The 21,236-nt window shown below is 40.4% G+C and overlaps 1 protein-coding gene across 2 annotated transcripts; it reads right to left on the reverse strand.

Annotated features, from left to right (window-relative positions):
* Window positions 1-11,565: 11,565 nt before the first annotated feature.
* LOC4352275 (MADS-box transcription factor 20-like) lies at window positions 11,566-21,131 on the reverse strand. Of its 2 annotated transcripts, XM_066305988.1 has the most exons (8): window positions 20,591-21,131; window positions 15,676-15,760; window positions 15,467-15,531; window positions 14,606-14,705; window positions 12,461-12,502; window positions 12,334-12,372; window positions 12,078-12,190; window positions 11,566-11,973 (listed from the first exon to the last, which is right to left on the reverse strand). In XM_066305988.1, the coding sequence occupies exons 1-8, from the start codon at window positions 20,779-20,781 to the stop codon at window positions 11,862-11,864; spliced, it is 747 nt and encodes a 248-aa protein (XP_066162085.1). In that variant the 5' UTR covers window positions 20,782-21,131; the 3' UTR covers window positions 11,566-11,861. The 2 variants fall into 2 exon arrangements, with proteins under 2 accessions (XP_066162085.1, NP_001410439.1); NM_001423510.1 differs by lacking the exon at window positions 12,461-12,502.
* Window positions 21,132-21,236: the final 105 nt, after the last annotated feature.

Genomic DNA, 21,236 nt, shown 5'->3' on the forward strand with positions numbered 1-21,236 from the left:
CAAGCGGGCTTGTTTGCCCTAATCGAGTGAAACTTTCAAGTTGTCTCGTCGGACGCTTGGTGCCTCAATCAGTCTGCCGTGTCGCCTCTTTCTCCCTCTCTCAGACTTTTTCTTCTGCATCTCGCCGATGGCACCTTTTTCCTTCTCTGTCCTCACCAGCGACGGCTACGATGATGCCCTCTCCTTCCCCTCCCATCTCGCCAGGAGGCTTATGGTACTTGGTACCTTAGGTTGCCCGATCTGATGTTGGCCGTGTTGGCAGATGTCAGATCCATGTGGAAAGAGGGATGTAGAGACAGAGGACACATCTGATCTGGTGGCAGTTGTGCTCCTACCAACTCGATCAGATGGCTACTCTTGGGGCATTGATTCCGGGGGTGCCAAGATGCAAGATCGATGGATTCGAAGACGGCTATCTGAACTCCAGCGTCAGCCATGTAAATGTGGTGGCATGGAAGTTCCGGCATAGCTGAAAACGGGGCACGTCTGACCAGCGAGAGGGTGGCGGTACGTGGTGTGAGCCCGACAAGCATGTCGTTCACTGCAATGGCAAAGTCCAATTGATCAACAAGTCTTCGGTAGCACTGCATTGTTCATGGAAGAGCCATTTAGTGCGAGCACCATCACTTGTTCGATCCAGTATTGCAGTCACTACCACCACCATTGCTCATGTTCGATCTTATTGCTTGGCTCAATTCTTCTTTCGATTGTTAGCTCCTTCTTTGATTTAATCAGGTGAATGCGACCCATATAAATGTTGTTTTTGAAACTTTTTTCCTCGATTAGTTTGACTACAATATTGTCTTATTTACTCCTAAATCATTTGAAATGAGACCAGACTCGAAGATACTAGAGTTAATTGTGTGGGAAGAGTTCTCTAGATTTTTAGTATTTTGTTTTTCTAAATACTTGTCCAGCCACACTCTTAGCCTCTTGGGGGAGAGAAAGAGGGACACGTGTCAACGTATAATTGTGCATCATCTCAATCAATCAGCGAGCATCAACCTTGCCAGCTTGAGATATAAGGAATTAGGGAAGAAATGTGGCAACTCAATTGACTACATAGAAAAATATTATGATATATCCAAATATCCCTAGTAAATACACAAAAAAAATGTGAAACTGAGAGAGAGCATATGGCTTTGATGTATATGATTCAGATCCATTTTTCTCAAGGTGGTTAGAAAGTGGACATAAAGCCCCAAACAAGAGTGTTTGCTTTTGTTGACTAATGTTGTTGGATATAAGTCAGTCATAGCTCTCAATTAGGAATTTTTTTTATTTATAATTTTTTTTATTAAAAGTTTTACAAAAATAATTTTCCATTTTGAAAATTGACGGAAATAGTCGCCTACCGCCCTCTGGGAGGGCGATTTTTAAAAATCGCCCTCCCAGAGGGCGGCGAAAATGACGTGGCAGACGGCCGTTCGCTCTCGGGCGACGGCCGTCAACGAAATTTGCAGGCGGCCCCCTTGCCGCCCTCCGCGAGGGCGATTTTCTACTGTGCGGGGGGCCGCCTGCAAATGGGCGGCGAGGGGGGGCATGGAATTTTGCAGGCGGCCCCCTTGCCGCCCTCCGCTAGGGCGATTTTGCACTGTGCGGGGGGCCGCCTGCAAATGGGTGGCGAGGGGGCATGGAATTTTGCAGGCGGCCCCCTTGCCGCCCTCCGCTAGGGCGATTTTGTACTGTGCTCTATATTTTTTTTATATAAATATCAATAGTTATCAAATCTTTTTATATTGAAAACTATACAAGATTAAAATCTCCAAGACTGGTAAAATACAATTTTATTATTTTTAGGGCATATTTGGAATGTTACCGTACAAATATTTTGTTAATGCCAAAATATAAGCAAGTTTTGGCACTACCAAATATTTGGTAAGGTAAAATTGCATTTGATCATATTTGGTTTGCTGCCAAAATGTAAAATTGTAGTGAAGAATGTTGTACATAATCTCAATTCTAGATTACGTATTAGCAATTAATAGGCTTCCATTTTCGTGTGTGGTGTGGTAGTGGGAAAGAAGATATGAAGAGGTTGCCTTCAGATTGTCAATTATATAGCGTCGTTTTCACTGCAATATATGTGAACTCAATGAGATACATTATTCATTAGATGTGACAAGACGATCACGCGTGGGCGTGATTCACTTTATGTCAACAGGCAGCGCCGAAAGTTGATAGTGATAACTCGAGCTGCCGCTTTTCATGTGTGCTGTTGTGGACTGTGCGCGCTACTGGATATGGCACTACCGTGAAGCGCCGAAAGTGTGTTGTTGTGAGCATAAGTTGTTCAAGCACCTTATGAATGAAAAGAACTACGTAGACGAGACAAACACAAGTAGTACTGCAGTAGTAATAGCAAAAGTAGTACTGCTTTACAAGTTTGTAAGCCAAAAGAAACGGTCACATAAGGACTGAAGAGGTAGAACACTACTGACGAGGCCTCTTACCCCTGTCCCTCCTACCCTGCGCCCTAATGTGCCCCTGGGAGTACGTGAGTCGGTCCGGGGGTACGGCACGGCCAACCCGTCCTGCCTGTACAGGTGTGACCTCTGGCTGCTCCTGAGTGTGCGCCTCTGGAGCTCCTCCAAGCTGAGAGGAGCCTAGTACGTCCTGGTGGTCTGCACCGTGCAAGTCGTCGTCGTAGAACTGGCTAGTAGGACCAGTCCTACCGGCGTGAGACGAAGAGGCCCCAGTACCGAAGATCCCGGCTGCAAATCCTGCTGGACAAGGACCATCAGTTTCGTACAGGTATTTAACAGTATTAATAAAAAGTAAAGTACCGTGTGGGCGAGGGATCGACGCTCCGTGGGAGGAAGAGCTGGCGAACGCGCCCGAAGAGGTGGCGAACGCCCCTGCGGAGCTCGCGGAAGCGCCGGTCGTGCCTGCGAACGCGCTCGAATGCAGACGAGGTCCTGCGATGAGGAAACGTGCAGTTAAAACATAGTGACACATTCGTGCAAAAGCTGAAACAAAAATGAACTAATATCTGGGCTGAACTGTACCGTGCGAAACCGGTGCTGTAGGTCGCACTGCTCCGAAGCTAGGGGCGCTCGAAGACAAACGAGGTCCTGCTCCGACGGTAGGCGCGCGAGGCCGTGGGTGTACCGGACCAGCTGGAGGTACGACGTCCACGGCGCTGCGACAGGAGAAGACGCGCATGACCGCACGCATCTTCTCCTGCATCCGGTCGAAGGTCGCCCTCTGCTCAACGTCAGTCAAGTGCAAACCTCTGTTCAACCTCACCTGGACTGCGGTGATATCGGCACTGATATCCCGCGCCGCATCAGCCTATGCAAGATGGAAATAAAAAATTCAGTAGTTGTCCTATATTATGCAAGATAAATGACATAATTGTTGGAAGTAATACAAATTGGACGTACCGCCACGAAGTAGTCTCGGTCACTGCAATGTGCACTCTCTCTAGGAACCAGTACCAGCTTTCAGTGTTCTCACTCTCTACAAATGCAAAAGCCATAGGTAGAACCTGGTTGTTCCCATCACACCCAATTGCTGTCAATATCTGACCTCGGTATTTACCTGTCATAAAAGTTCCATCTATGCATAGAACAGGTCGACAATGCACAAAAGCATTGATGCAAGCACCCAATGAGAAAAAGGCTCTTTGCAGCACACTCTTTGTTCGATCTTCAACCGATGTAAATGTATGTAGGTCATAGTAAGTATTATTATTCCTCTGGGCAATGGTGGCTAACAAACGAGGCAAATTATCATAAGAAGCTTCAAATGTGCCATACCTCGTCTCAATGATCTTTTGTTTGGCTCTCCAGGCCTTTGCATAGCTTATGGTGTACTTGAATTTGTTCTCGATGTGCCTAATAATTGATTTTGGTTCAAAGCCAATGTTACCAACAACACTGCTGTACATCTCACTTGCCACAAAAGCTGAAGTGATGTTTCGGTGATACTTCTCCACCCCTTGTAAGTAGCACTTGTGCTCGGTCACAATGCTAACTTTCCAATAATCATTCCATTTACCCTTATATGCATGGACACGCCACGGACAATCTTCCTTCATGCACCTCACTTCATACACATAATTTGTTGACTTGACCACCCTAAACTCTCTCTGCAATGAAACTGCCCAATGCTTCACCGCCTCCTTCATCTCATCCTTATGAGCATACCTTGCACCCTCAATTACCTCGTTCTCCTTATACTCCCAGGGTACATGATCACCCTCTGATATAACAAGACCAGAGAAGTCCTCATTTGCCCAATCAGTAGCCATTACATCACCTTCCTCATCGGATGATGCGTCGTCCTCCGCTTGCTCATTATCCGAATCTTCCCTCTCCATTTCATCAACAATTATACCGACTCTCTCCCCCTCATCCGCCATGCCCATGGCCTGCTCCTCCCTTGGTTGATTTTTCTCATTTTGCATCGATGGTCCAACAACATCCCCTGCATTGCTAGGAACCTCCACATCTTCGGTTTGCATTGAAACATTTGTATCTTTCTCTTGTACCGACACAAATATAACGAGGGGCCATGACCGTTCAAAAGCCATTTCCACATACCGTCTCCAAGCAGCAGTGCTGTCCATCGGCATTAGTTCCCAAAAATAACCTTCTATTGCACGACTCACTACAACAGATACTGACATTGTGTAGACTTCTTGGTCTATTCTAAATCCTCTCAACAACCAACTATAAATTGACTCAAATGTTCTCTCCGCAGGCCTATCGATGCCCTTAGATGTCATTACAAAATCTGACAGATCAACACCATCTGGACCAAATCTAATATTTCCTTCACCGTGAACTATCTGAAATGTGACCTTACTTGACATTGTGCCTGATGAAAACAATAACTGCGTTAACCTCGCATTTCTGTACTACGCCCTAAGTTACATTCTCTACAATATTGTTCTCTAAATTTCTAAAAGTAGGTTACATTCTCCAGATCAAACTAAACTACATCTTACAATTAACACTACTGTCTATGTCTCAATTCATACTATTATATTCTATGCTCTGGATCTACACATATGTGCTGTGTGCTACAGATCTGCTAAAATATATGGAACTAAAACTAAAACGCAACATATGTACTCAAACGTAATATATTAGTACAAATGCAAAAGATGTATGGGAGCATACCTGTGATGAAGTGAGCGAACCAGCAGGGCTTCGCCGCTCCCCTTCTGCTGCCCTCCCCTCTCTCTCTCTTTCGTTTTTTTTGGATTTTTAGTGAATATAATGAAATTTCACAGGGGAGGGGCTGGGCTTTATAGGGGGGAGGCAAAAATCGCCCTCCCCCAGGGCGGCAAGGGGGCCGCCTGCAAAATTCCATGCCCCCTCGCCGCCCATTTGCAGGCGGCCCCCCGCACAGTACAAAATCGCCCTCGCGGAGGGCGGCAAGGGGGCCGCCTGCAAAATTCTATGCCCCCCCTCGCCGCCCATTTGCAGGCGGCCCCCCACACAGTAGAAAATCGCCCTCGCGGAGGGCGGCAAGGGGGCCGCCTGCAAATTTCGTTGACGGCCGTCGCCCGAGAGCGAACGGCCGTCTGCCACGTCATTTTCGCCGCCCTCTGGGAGGGCGATTTTTAAAAATCGCCCTCCCAGAGGGCGGTAGGCGACTATTTCCGTCAATTTTCAAAATGGAAAATTATTTTTGTAAAACTTTTAATAAAAAAATTATAAATAAAAAAAATTCTCTCAATTAGTCTGAAGGCAACAGTGTTTTCTGGCAGATGAAAAGCAAATAAAATAGTACTACCTCTATATTTTAATGTATGATGCCGTTGACTTTTTATCCGACGTTTGACTATTCGTCTTATTCAAAAAATTTATACAATTATCATTTATTTTATTGTGACTCGATTCATCATCAAATGTTCTTTAAGCATGATATAAATACTTTCATATTTGCACGAAAATTTTGAATAAAACGAATGATCAAACGTTGGTCGTATAGTCAACGGCGTCATACATTAAAATACACGGAGGGAGGGAGTATATGACAGTATATATAACACAATTCAAGTTTAAAATTCAAACATGTACCTGCTAGCTACCTGTCCTCAATTTTCTATTCTTTTATATGGACAGATATAGGTCATGGAGAGGGTAGTAATCCCAAGATCACACAAATCATTACACTTTTGCTGATGAACACCAGAGTGATCCAAGAAAGAGGAGCATATGCAAGCAAAGCCAAAGGACATGAGGGCATGCACTGCTGTCAAAGTGCCAATCATCATGGAGAAGCTGCTCTCTGCTTAACCTAGATCTACCCATCTGCTATTGTGGCCATAAAGCCGGGAATGCGCATGATTTTGTAGACAAAATGCAGGCATAGTTTGAAAAATGTCTCGCTTGATCCTGAACCAGCTGGTGATAAGCATCCACACCACCATTTTTTAAAAAGGACAATTCTATGCTTATGAATCGGTGATGTTTGTGTTGCATCACCGACAAGCCAACACAGCTCTCAGATGTGCAATCATGAGCTGATTTTTTTTTTTTGCTTTAGTTAATTTTTCTTGTTTACTAGTAAGAGTTAGATTATCTCTATAAAAATCGCTTTACTACAGCTTCTTGAATGTTCCATGTTTCCGAATTTCAGAGAAAAGGCTAGGATTCATGATGGCACCACCTTTCACAGAACAATCAGATGTGCCACTGCAATATGCTTAACTACTGGTAGCCATGTATTTATTCCAATCCCAAACATGATGCAGCTTTAGCACCCAAGCTGTCCAATTAGCATGTTCCATGAATCGTTGTATTGAAGTTGTTTAAAATGTACTCATGTGCTCCTTGGGATTTGTTCTTATGAAAGGCCTGCACTTTCTCAACCAAATCATCTTCTTTTTTTATGTTTTATTTGGAATATTCACAAGTACTCTATCGTCTATCCTTAACACTCCCAACCATGACACTCACTATCCAAAGAATTCAAGAGACGAATTAGTATTAAAGTTGCTAGCACCACTAGGCTTCATGTGCTGTGGCTACATAATTTTGTTTATAATTGATTTCAGGATTTTGGACTGGACGGATACACAATAGCGGCAACAACTACACCATTTTCTTCACAAAAAAACACCAGCTTCCGAAATGCAATTTTTCATGGAAGTTCACTGGGTCTTAAGGTAAAAAGTTTGGGACCATGAAGGGAAAAATCTTTCTTTTACACTTTCTCTCAGTTGGCATTTCACAGAGAAATACTGACAATGGCAGTTCACGTTTTCCTCAAAAGTGATTTTTTACAGTCCTTTAGGAGGTAGTCCTCCGTTTTTAATAGATAACATCGTTGATTTTTGGCATGATATTTTATCATTCGTCTTATTTAAAAATTATATAGGTATCATTTATTTTGTCATGACTTTGTTATCATTAAAGAAACTTTCAGTGTGACTTATACTTTTAAATATTTACACTAAATGTTTTAATAATATGAATGGTTGAATGTTATGTTAAAAGTTAATGGCGTTATCTATAAGAAAAGAAGATAGTATACTATACTGTGTATGAATTGATTAGAGCCAATGCAAATTTGTACGAATTGCACTTGTATTTTAGCTAACAGATACAAATGTATATGTACAAAGAGTAGGTATTACTTACAGTACTATTTCTAGCTGTGCACTTGTTGGATAACTTCAGCTATTTCTTTCTGTACATATATGTACCTGAACAAGATGTAGTCAGTCATTAATTGGTTCCTCTAGTTACTGTTAAATATTTAGGTAGCGTTCGTTTGGAGGATACTGAGGGAGAAAGCACCTCGTTTTTCGTACGCACGCTTCCCAAACTACTAAACGGTGCGTTTTTTGCAAAAATTTTCTATAGGAAAGTTGCTTTAAAAAATCATATTAATACATTTTTAAAATTTAAAATAATTAATACTCAATTAATCATGAGCTAATGGCTCACATCGTTTTGCGTATCTTCCCAATCTCCTCAATCCCCTTCTTCTCAAGCACACCCTTAGTGTTGTTTGGTACTGAGATAACCACATATCCTGATGTAGATTTTACTGTAATTCTTTTGCTGGTCTAATCAACTAGTCATGCATGCGAGTCAAAAGGCAAAGTGGTGTAGCATTGTTTGGGCGATTAGTTATTTTCCTTTTAAAAAAAAATAAATGTGTGCAGAACAAATTTGTACTCAATGATTAATCAGCTCACTTCTCATAGCGGACCAAATTTATGTTGGGCCTCTTTAGAGTTTGCGGCCTGTCCAAATCTTTTAGGGCCCATCATATCTTCAGCAAATTTGATGGATTTTATATGCTTATTTATTTATTTATTTATTTATTTATTTTGTGAAGAGGGATCTAGTGATTAAGTAAAAATGTTCTTTTTTTAAATAAAATGGCAGGACCTCTGCTTATTCAATCAAGAAGTGTATGAAGAGAAACGCATACAAAGGTTTACAATTACATACTGAAATTAAAAGCAAGAGCTTCAACTAATGGTGTGTTTGGGATAGAAGGTTGGGAACTTCTACCGTGCACACACAAAATAGGGTGGCTCATTAACGTATGATTAATTAAGTATTAGTAAAAAAATCTTAAAAAATAGATTAATATTATCTTCTAAAGCAACTTTCTGTAGATATTTTTTTAAAAAAAATGAATCGTTTATATAGTTTGAGAAACATACGCGTCAAACAGAACAATGGATAGTATAACCATGCATCCTTGGAATTTGGAACTGAACTTTGTATGCCGATGTGGCTGAGTACTATCCTTTGTTGTACCATCTCCAGATCGATAATTTCATCACCGTACGCATAGTAAAATCCAGAGTTATGGCTCCCTGGATCAGGTTCCATAGGCTTGGTAATTCTTATAATTGATCAAATGTCGTGATGGTTGGCAGGGAAAATGATGCAAGTAGTCACAGAAGTTCCTGGATCAATAGGTCAAGTAAGGGGATCAAAGAAATGCGTAGCACTAGTTTCGAAAGGTTTTAACAAGGCAGAGACGACGATATATTGTCCCCGCATTCTTGGGACAGGGACGACAAAATGTGACATTTTGACCCTTTCTAAACACTTATTTAAAGAATAGACCCTACAAAAAACTTTTACAAAATAAAAATAAAACTCAATCTCAGCGTCATAATCCTTGGCGTTGAAGTACTTATATCTCAGCGCCACATCTTAATTTGATGCTCGTTAGCTGATCTCACAACTAATGGCTAGCTAGCATATATCGTATTAACTACTCCCTCCGTTTCAAAATATTTATATTTTGACGCTGTTGACTTTTTAAAATATGTTTAACCGTTTATCTTATTTAAAAAATTGAAGTAATTATTAAATTTTTTCCTATCATTTGATTCATTGTTAAATATACTTACATGTATACATATAGTTTTACATATTTCACAAAAGTTTTTGAATAAGACGAACGATCAAACATGTGCTAAAAAACCAACGATGTTAAATATTTAGAAATGGAGGGAGTAATAATGTTGTTGTAGGGTGTGGTGTTGTGGCCTTCGTGCATGCATGCGTGAGGTAGCAAGCAGCCTAAGCTTCTTTTTTTTTTCTTTTGGCACTTTTTAGCGGTACAAGGAAATCTTTCGTTCTTTTCTTCCGGCACTTTTTTCCCAAGAGGTAGAAGTACAGTTAAGCAACTCGAATCCTTGCATTTGAATATATATGATTTTACTTTTTTTTCCCAAGAGGTAGAAGTACAGTTTTAGAAGCAAATCGAATTCTTGCGGTGAAATATATTCAAATTTGATTTCGGTTTGTTTTCCCCAAGCGGTTAATACAAAAAAGTTGGAAACAATACTGTGAGAAAAAAACAACGGAAGTACTATATATAACTTTGAATATACTGTTGAAGTAAAGTATATGTTTCAAAATAATAATGTGGGAGAAAGAATGAAAGTATATTTATATGTTTGAAGTATGCTCGGACTGTATAGTTGAGTAAAAGAAAAATATCATGTGGGCAGAGAGAGTCAAGAACCCACAACATTGTGTTGGATTGAAGGCTACCTAACCACCATTCCATTACCTCTGTCATGAGGGACGAAGCATATAAACATTATCAGCGCAAAGAATATGGCGCTGAGATTTTATACTTGAGCGCTAAGAACAATGACGCTGGGACTGAGGTGTATTTTTGTTAGTTTTTTTCATGATATATTTTCAAATAAATTCTTAGAAAGGGTCAAAATGTCAAAATAGTGGGACAATCTCGAGACAAGGAACTGAATATTGTTTCATGTCCTGGTGACCTGTGAGTGAAAATTACAATCCTGTAGCATCAGCTCCTTAACACATTTAGGAACTTTCAGCATCCTCCAAACTACACAATGCGTCAACAAGTCCAGGTATAGCCCACATCCCCCGAACCTCCTTCTAATATTGGCTCACCCATATTAGCCATCACCCGTTAGCCCATAAGTAGTCCATCAAACCAAAGAAGCACTCAGGGCTAGGCATGATTCCAACCCTTGATTGTTTGTCTTTGTTGCTTGTGGCTCGCCGCTCATCCTCTTCACCGCTATAACTCTGTATCTGCGTGACGTCGTGATATGCGTAGGGCCATGCCTCTACCGGTCTACCCTGTGGTTGCAATGCGACTCCGAAATTGTACTCTACTTTTTTTATGTTGAATGTCCTTTTGTGTCTTAATTTATTGATTACATTCTATTATTTATCCTATTTCAATACAAATATGATATGGTATGTATTGTGCTCGATTATCTTTATCAAACATCTCCGCCCCATCTTTATTTCAGAGTTGCATCCGTCACATTCATGCATCTAGCAAGATATGTATTACTGAATGATGTTAACAGTGCATACAGATAAATAGACACAATTAGTTTCTAGGAATATCAGTGGTTGCCTGAAACAACCTCTGCTACCACACTGCACTTTTTCTCCCTATGAACTGTTAGCTGTTGTCTCCTGCATTTCTGCAGCAGTGTGGCCCAGCACCTTCTGAGGCATGTCACGCAAACAAAACAGTACTCCCACCGTTTTAAAATATACTCCCTCCGTTCCTAAATATTTGACGCCGTTAATTTTTTTAAATATGTTTGACCGTTCGTCTTATTCAAAAAATTTAAGTAATTATTAATTCTTTTTCTAACATTTGATTCATTGTTAAATATACATTATGTAAACATATAGTTTTACATATTTCACAGAAGTTTTTGAATAAGACGAACGGTCAAACATGTTTAAAAAAATCAACGGCGTCAAATATTTAGGGACGGAGGGAGTAGCAATCTACTACTAGGTTAGACACACCATAGAGTACGTAAGACTTTCTAGTACTTCTTCCGTTTCATAACGTAAGAATTTCTAGCATTACCCATATTCATATAAATATTAATGAATCTAGACACACATATGTATCTAGATTTATTAACACCCATATGAATATGGACAATATTAGAAAGTCTTACGTTATGAAACGAAAACTGAGGGAGTACTAGATTACTATATTTGAACGGAGAAAAGTATGCCTTTTCTGTTTGCCTGTGAAACAATTCAGACAAAACTGAGTACTAGAAGGTACACTCATTAGACTGACCAATAGAATACCAGATCGAAGTGATTGCAAGACAGACATGACACATTGATTCCAGTGAGAGACATGACCAAAGGCTGAGCAATGATCCCAATGCAGCTGAATACAACACAGGAATTTCATCAAACCAGCAGCGTAGATAATGGAAACAAAAGGATGCTTAGAATTAATCTACGGAGTATAGTAGGGATTAAGAAGGGGGAGATACTACTACCGCTCACTAACTGAAAGTTCTAGCTAGGTTGCTTGCCTAACCATCTGGGACGACATTATTCAGCAACCATGCAATGGCTGCAGGGACCATTTCATCTGAACATCTTCTAGCTCTTGCCGTTCGATGATGACTGGAGCATCCACCATGGCAAGCCATTGTTGCTGCTGGTCCAGCCAAGTGGCGCCGTCACGGTTTCCGGCTCGCCGGAATCGCCGCAGCTGCGGTTTGATTTGAAGGCCAGGTATCAGAGTTTCAGTTGAGGTGAATCTGAAGAAACAACATGGCAAGCATTGCATGGTGGCAGTTGGATGGTGTGGCTCACCAGATGTTGAGGTTGGGAACAAATGCATCAGCAGTATTGCAGGCAGGAGGAGCAGCAGCTTTAGTGGGTGACGCCCTGATGCATGTATGCAGTGTCTCCAGTTCAGTAATTTTCTTTTTTTTTTTTCATGGACAAATTAACACAAAATTAGTGATTCAGTTCAGTTGAGCTGAGTACAGCTACATGAATCATGCAGTGGTAACTGAAAATAATTAGGATATGCTTTCTCATTCCATCAGTAAAATTAACAGAATACCTTCTCCAGAATAGTGTTTTTCTCCATCAGCAACTTTTCCTGGAGAGAGACAAAAAAGACTAACATTAAGAAGATTTATAACCATTTCACCTACAAGTTTAAGAATCAAAAGGTTTTTAGCATTTGCCTTCTGTCGGAGCTCGGCGATCGACTTGAGCAAGAGATTGTTCTAAAACATCTATCTATCTATCTATCTTCTATTATTATATACTAAAAGTCCATTAAACTTCCTACAAACGCTCTCATACTGCCACATGGTGCTCTAAAAACGCTCTCAAGCTGCCACATGGCGCAATAATAAAATAGAAAAAACTTAGAAATTCTAATAAAAAAGAAAAAAAATCTAGCCCTCGATTTTCATTTAAGTTGGTGGACCCATTAGTTTACACCATTGGATTAGATCTGTTATAAATAGTAATCTACCCCTCCTAATTTACCGAGCAATACTTTCCATAAAAAAATTGACTAGAAAAAGCTGAGAAGGCATACGTACATACGGATTAACAACCACGGCCTAGAAAAGAAGAAATAATATACAGAAAAAAAAAACTGTATACGTACGTACTACTGGAAATTAAAAAAAACATCGCTTTTTTTAAAGGTGGATTTGCACTTCTCTGTATTTTCTTATGACGGCCATATTTAGTGAAACTACCGAAAGAAAAGAACGCTCTTTGTACTTCCTTTGTATTTTTTTTATTGTTTTTTATATATTGATGACCAACGTCATATATTTAGTGAAGGTGGTAGTATAAGAAAAATATATTACTTTACAAACTTGCACAGCCAAAAGTAGATCTATAATATAATATAAAATATCAAAAAAACGTATCTTGATTGTTCAAGATGAAATAATGAGTAATAAATTACTCAGGACATATTGTCAAAAACAGAAATAAATAATGTATTGTCTAAAAATTATGCCTCATTTAAACTACTAATCTGCGCATGTTGTGCAAATACATTCTATACATTTTTTTAAAAAAAAAAACTATTTTCACGTTTGTAATATTTAATACTTAATTAATCATGCGTTAATGGCCTATATCGTTTTGTGTGCCCTACATAAGCTCAACCAATGAGATCGAATGTAGCATAAGTAGGAGATAAATTAGATTATTTACTATAAAATTTAAAACTAAAGAACCAAGTTAACTATATTATTAAAAAAATTCATTACTTTGGATCAGATATATATTCTACGGACTAGCTATTGTTCACTAATTGTTGACAAAAACTAATCCATACATTTTTAAGAAAAAAATAAATAGATTTTAGCGGAAACAATTAATAATATTGGAAATCTCTTAGAAACACAGCGTCTACGCACCCTACCCCTTTAGTACCTCCGAAAGACTGAGCCGACATATTTTAAGATTGAAGAAGTTACCATGTCGTCTCGCTGTCGATGGATACGTCACCTACCACTGAAAGAATAATTAGTCGTAAATGCCAACACCCATATCAAATCTAGGACTTGAATCCGAGTGGGCAAGTTCCACCACAAGAAACCTAACCAGTTGAGGTGCGCTCACTTCGCAATAACATTGAATATTAAAACAACCATAATTTTTAAGCTACATTCTGCAATACTCATGTGCCTTTTAAACCGGTAAACTATTAGTTATAATCGTTAAATCTATCTTACCTAAAAAAAAGAATTTATTCATGGTACATAATATTTTTAAAATATTACTGCGCAATTATATTTCGTCGTTATCGTATTCATGTTAGGCTGCATGGAGCCTCTCACCCACCCTACATGAAATGTTCATATATGGATTGCCTCTCAAACTACATCAACCATATTAGACTATATAAACCCAAAAGTTTAGTGGAGCTTCATCTTCCACCTAATTAATCCTTTAATGAACTATGGTCCATAGATATGTAATTTCAAAAACACCATATTTTTACTTTCGTTAACATGTTTTCTTAAAAAAAATAAGTCTCTTAATTTCAAATGATAAAGAAGATTATAAATAATTTCTAATAGATATTATTTAAATATGATACAATATAAAACTAATAGGTTATAAAATTATAAAAGCAATTAATGCCGATGAAAACAATTTATGGAGAAATTGTGCTAGATGTTCTCCGTTCAATATTTTGCTCTTATAAATATCTCAAACTTAGTGTACAACACATGCCTCGCGCGGGTTACCTTCCTAGTTACAAATTAAAAACCATTAGCAACACCACACAATATGATCATCTCAAGTAAACATATTTTTGTAGTTCTATAAGTTCAGTGTGTGTGTGTTTGTACCTTTCTTGATCTTATGTTATTCAGAGAAGTGTCTATCTGGTTCTCAAGCTGCTGGATATCTTGCAGTGTCAGCGAGTCAAGTTCCTGCCCCATAAGATTCCTGAGCCATGGATGACAAGTATGAGAGCATGAGGTCCCTATCCTGCCAACAACTAGGGCATCACAAGTACAAAGGAGATATACATTTGACAAGAATAGGTGTCTGCGTTTTAGCATTTGTCCACTGATTCCCAGACAGCTTTTGAGCCAAATCCATATATAAGATCAAACTAGATGGACATATATGACATTTTTAATTTAAAAAAAAGGTTTTATTGATTGTAATATTTTACCGGTTGTATTGACAGTGACAAACTTGAGCCATCAATAAAGAATCCACTGTCTAGCTAGTACCAAGATTCAAGAAGATGAAGATACTTTGCACTTACATTTTTATTAAAGAAAGATGCTTTGCACCTATTTTTTTTCAGACTAATGCATTGATTCAAGGCCATATATATTCAGCATGCTGAGCTGATCAACAATGTTCAATAAAGTATATGTGTCGACAAATAATCGAGCTAAAAATAATATGATCATCCTTTCCCACCAGGTAAAAAAGATTGATCATTTCCCAGAAGAGTATGTTGCAGGGTTTAATTTTTTTTAAATATCCCTCTTCTTGATTAATTAATACTTATTAATAAACCAATAAAAGTTTACAGAAATATGTAGCATATTTTGGGTATCCACAGATACTGTTCCTATTTTCTGTATATTGAAACTAACACGGCATACTACATTGGAAAGGCCAGTTGATTTGTTAAATACAGAAAAGGGAAAAATTGAAGAGCTATTAGTTTTGTCTAGATTTTTTGTTACCTTTGGCTCTTTTTTAGAGCTTCAATCCTGCCCCTCAGCTTGATGTGGTCATAGCTCATGCTTCCCTGCGCAGAACACAGAAGATGTAAACTAAAAATTGTTTACTACCTATACATTGAACAGATATAGTGATATATAATGTAGTGCATATTTATACAGGATGAATGTACAAATGTTATGATGAACATTTCCCCTTCCTACGTACACACCTCCAGCTCAGGGAACTCTTCAATCACATTATTTCCTTCAGATAATAACTCATGTCTGTCATACTTCTCAAGGATTCGCTCCATACTATCAATAAAATATGAGAATCAATTATTAGGATATACTTCCTCTAATAAAAAAAACTAACTTAAAATGTTCACAATATTCCCGCCCTCACACATGAATATTAATGAATCGAAAGTGGCAACAAAATAAACAGACCCTAATTAACTATAATTGGATGGTGAGTACACTCACTTCACTTCAAGTCACCTAGCTAATTTGTTTAGTTAATAGAATAGAATTTCGGCCAATGCTCAACGATAGCCAAACCTAGCTAATTTATACTATAAATTATCAGCGGGGACCAATGCATAATTAACAGAACTGCGGGGGCTTTTTTACAAAAGTAACATCTGACGTGGCACCCCTAACTTTCCAGCGTTCCCACGGTGTTTAAGTAAACAAATTATCTACATCAATTTCAGTTATTTCTTTGATTGGGCATCTCACACGCGCTGAATAGTGCATGTCCTTCCAGATCAATATGTGACGGTTGGTAGGCCCAGCCATGGGTCTGTCTCATGTGAATAGTGCTATGCGTATGCAGTGAACATTCACGGGGTGGCCTTGGTTTGATTGGATTAAAGACAGTCCCAATCCATATTGTCCATAAGCAGTGTCTATGGTGCCATGTCAATAAGAAATCACACTACACTATATAATCCATGGTTTCTTAAAATAATAGACCATTAATAAATACATCATATCTCTTCTCTACCAATCATATTTATTTTTCATCTATTATGAAGACACTATTCTCTCCCAATGCAAAACTTGATAGTGTCTAGTGCATAGGTTCTCGTGTTGAAGCTGTGTCTTGCATGAGACCCAGTTTCTTCCTCTCTTCACTCCCTCTCTCTTAATTAATATAGTGCCACATAAGCTAAAAGTCCTACATGGCAATGTAGTTAATGCCATAGACATCATACTAGGTGGAGGGTTGGGAGTGCCCTAAGGTTGTGTTTGTTACTTCGGTTCCTAACTTCCTTCTTCTTGTTTTCCGCGCGCACGCTTCCTAAACTATTAAACAGTACATTTTTAAAAAAAATTTCTACACCAAAGTTGTTTTAAAAAAAATCATATTAATCCCTTTTAAAAAAAACTAAATACTTAATTAATTATGCGCTAATGAATCGCTTCGTTTTACGTGCACTACACATTAGTTTCGTTAGGGCGTAAACAATGGTGTGTAAGTGTAACATCATGCAATTAATTGTGTAAAAGGAATGGCATCACTGAGTACAATTTGAGTTGAGTTGGAGGGATTGAGAGAAAACAAGAGGATGCATCTAATATCTTGCAAATGGTTAGACTATGATAAACGAAAACTATTTCACGATTAATGCGGCACACTTTGATAATACATTTTTAAGTATTTGTCTTTTAAAGAACGAGTAGTGATCAAAGTTTGAAGATGAATATATAGTTCTGATAATGGTTATTTACAAAGAGGCAATTAATAATGTTATACTCCATATAGCATGATCTGGATTGTCTACAGATTCAAATTATTAATTATATAAATCAACAGAATAGAAGGTTGATTATGAGTTTCATGTATATGATCTGAAATAACATGAAAAAAAATATACATATATCAGTACTGTGCAAACAATTGTTCCTATCAATAAAAGATATGATTAGATTATATTGATTACTATTTGTGCATTGCCGTAGACAAGTCAAAAGGCTGTTCCTAATACTACTCTATTAATACTACTCTATCCGTCTCGTTTTAGTGTAGCCCATGAGTTTTCGTGTCCAATTTTAATCGTCCGTCTTATTTAAATTTTTTTTATAATTAGTATTTTTATTGTTATAAGATGATAAAACATGATAAGTATCTTATGTGTGACTTATATTTTTAATTTTTTTTTCTAAATAAGACAACAATCGAAGTTAGGCACGAAAAACTATAGATGCACTTAAAATAGGACGAATGTAGTATATGCAATAGGACTAAGGTAATACTGCATATACTAGGACAAGAGAAGAATGGGGCCGACATGCATCTACCAAAAATAGTACCCCTGGGCAGGTATAACAGTTCCCATAAGAGGAAATAAAGCTGGCTCAGCAAATTATTGCCGTGTACTTACCGGTGGTACAAGATAGTAAGGAGAATCTCTATGCATAATATCGTTCTATGGCGGTGTTTGGATCCTAGGGATATTTTTTAGCCCACCCCTTTTAACCCCAAAATAGCTCAAGGGGATCCAAACAGGAGGGCTATTTTAGGGCTATTTGCAAATAGCCCACCCCAAAAAATTATCACCCCCACCGGGTGCTAATTGGGGCTATTTTGCTGTGGGCCCCACCGATTCCCACTTTCCCCCACTTGTGCCGATCCCGTTGCGGCAAAACCCATCGCATTTCGCCCCCGCTCGCTGTCGCCCCCGCTCACTCTCTAGAACCCTCGCCGCCGCCCGGCCCAGCTTCGCCTCCCCCTCCCCACACCCGCGCCGCCGCCCGGCCCTAGCTTCTCCTCCCCCTCCCCCCACCCACGCCGCCGCCCGGCCCTTCACCCGCGCCGCCCTCTCCCTCGAATCGCGCTGCCCCTTCCTTCAGATCCACCGAGAGGCATCCACACTGGCAACTCACCCCACCCGCGTTGCCGGCCATCAGATCCGTCGTCGACGCATCGCTGTGCACCGAATCCGCGCGGAGATGGACCCCAACGGCTTCGATTTCTTCTCCCAAGATCCCATTTCGTCCGCCGCCGGCAACATTTGGCCCTCGCAGCCGTCGGCGTCCGGCCCTTCCCACGGATCCGTTCCCCGCACCGGCGTGGACACGCTGGACCTCAACACCCAGGCGTCGTCGGGCCAGGAGTTCCCTCACCTCCACGAGTACAGTGCCTTCCTCCAGGGTGGCGGCGAGGAAGGAGCTGGCCATGGCCGAGGCTCCGGTCTCCCTCCCATCCGCGCACCACGCTCTCTGGGAGTAAGGGCTGGTCGAGAGGGCGCCGGGCCGTCTCGTGGTGCACCACGCGCCCGCCGGGCCGTCTCGTGGTGCACCGCGCTCCCGCCGGCTCAACTTCGGCGCGGCAGGTGACCGTGCTGGACACGGTGGAAATGGTGGGTCGTCATCGGGCATCGTCGGCGGCAGCCCTGGGCGAGGCAGCTCCTCATCAGGGGCAATGGGTCGCCGTCGGCAACGCGCCATGGCAACCAACTGTGGCCGCGACCGCGGACGTGGGGGCCGCGGTTGGCGTGCAATTATTTTACGGACTTGCTTATACATTTGAGACAAATTATGAGTTTGTGCTTGTAAGGAATTGTGTATGCTTGTATGTGCCTGTATTGGATTAGCTATAGAAGATCCGGCTGTTGTATACTTTTAGTGGAGACAAATGATTGGGATGGTACAATAATAGCTAAATAGCCCTTGGATCCAAACAGCAAGAGGGCTATTTTGGTGGGATAATCTTTAGCAAAAAAATATCCCTGAGATAGTTCTCCAAACAGGCCCTATGAAGTGTACAATGTCTACTTCCTCCCTCCCACAAAGGAGATCGTTTTACTGGCTAACAAATATCCTAGAATGGTTGACGTTGTACTCGCCCATCGGCAGTAATAATGGCGCAGAAAAGTGGCACCATCTAGGGATGAAAACGGAGCGGATAGTTTCCGTCCGCTCCGGACAAAAATGGATACGGATACCTTTCGGATCAGATAATTCTCGGATAGTTCGGATACGGATACGAATACGGATATTTTCTCCCGGATACGAATACAAATATGGTACCAAGGTTTCTGTCGGATACGGATAATAATTCGGATATCCGGTGAACAGTGCTATTCGGATATCCGCAGGACCCATGAGACATACCCCATTTCTTTCTAACTCTATGACCTTCAATATACGTTTATAGATTTTAATAGTAGTTTATCTCTTAACACTAGTCCATACTATTAATATTATTTAAATTTTAAAAAATATTTATAAATTATACCTCATTTTATATAAAATGAGCTAATTATATATGTTGATATTTGTTTCCATTAGAAGTTGAGTTGGTTTTCGTGTTCCGAGAAAAATTTGTTTCCGTATTCGTGTCCGATCATATTCGATTCTTATTCGTATTCGAGATAATCCGTATTTGTTTCCGTATTCGAGCTATCCGTATTCGTTTTCGTATCCGGTAAAAAATATGAAAACGAATATGGTATGAGCATTATCCGTCCGTATCCGCTCCGTTTTCATCCCTAGCACCATCTAGTGCTCCTGTCAAATTTCTAGGTGCCAAAGCATTCAAATTAGGTGTATGGCACCATTATGTGGCTGGTGTACTTGTGTTAAAATGACTACTGCAACTAATGTTTTGGGGCATCCTGGTAAGTTTCATCCAGAGCAATTATTTTCTCTACATTCCTTGGACGACCAGCATTGTGGGACAGAGGGAGTACTTGCTAACTCCCCCTCTATCGATGAATTAATATAGGTATTTATAATTTGTTTAGCGACTAAAATATCCCTTGTTGAATGAGGGATCGATATGCATGCATCCGGAGGAAGTTTGAAAGAAGGGTGATAGACGATAGAATAAGTAGTATATCCTGTAACACTTATATTTATGGATGGATAAATTATGAACGCTTGAAATGCTTGTATTTGTAAACTCACAGGTGTACACGGGTTGTTATATATTTTTCACATTGCATTCTTGATCATCTTTTAATTTGATACATGGACGATGCATGCCAGGGAAGAGAGAGAGAGAGAGAGAGAGAGAAGTTAAATGTTTCTGAAATAATCCATCATATTAATTGAGCTAACTATATATATCTACTGCTTTTGTTATTTTGTACGTATTGTATGGAAAATGCAGCAGGAGTAGTGATAGTGACGTACGTGGTGTGGGAGGAGGCGTAGTGGAAGAGGTTGCCCTTGGCGGAGAAGACGATGGCGGCGACGTCGACGTCGCAGAGGACGGCGATCTCGTGGGCCTTCTTGAGCAGCCCCGGCCGCCGCTTGGAGAAGGTCACCTGCCGGCTCACCTCGTTCTCGATCCGCCGCACCTGCACCTTCCCCCTCCCCATCATCTCTCTCTCTCTCTCTCTCTCTCTCTCTCTGCCTGCTGCCTTAGCTTCTTCTCCGGCGAGATGAGCTAGGCTAGCTATAGCTTCTTGCAGCCGATCGAGAGCTAGGGGATCGAGCTGAGGGGTGTGGCGCCCTATTTATTTATGGCGAATTGTACTCGTTCGTGGACTGGTAGACGTCGATCGTCGTCGATCTCTCATTGGCTCCGGCGGCGAGGTGGGACGCTGTGTGGGTACGTTGGAGAGAGATGAGGGGGGTAGGGGGCCCACAGGTCAGAGAGTGCTACTGCAGCGCAGATTCCTTTCTTCCCCGGCCTAGCTGCCTGCCCCGGTCTTGCCGTCGATTACTGATCCATATTGACATTGTACTCGTTGATGAAAAGATTATTGAACATGGGAACACCCCTATAATAATAAATACTATGTATGTTTCAGATCCTCAAGAGAGTGGAATAATT

Source organism: Oryza sativa, chromosome 12 (assembly GCF_034140825.1).
Source record: "Oryza sativa Japonica Group chromosome 12, ASM3414082v1".
NCBI classification, from domain to species: Eukaryota; Viridiplantae; Streptophyta; class Magnoliopsida; order Poales; family Poaceae; genus Oryza; species Oryza sativa.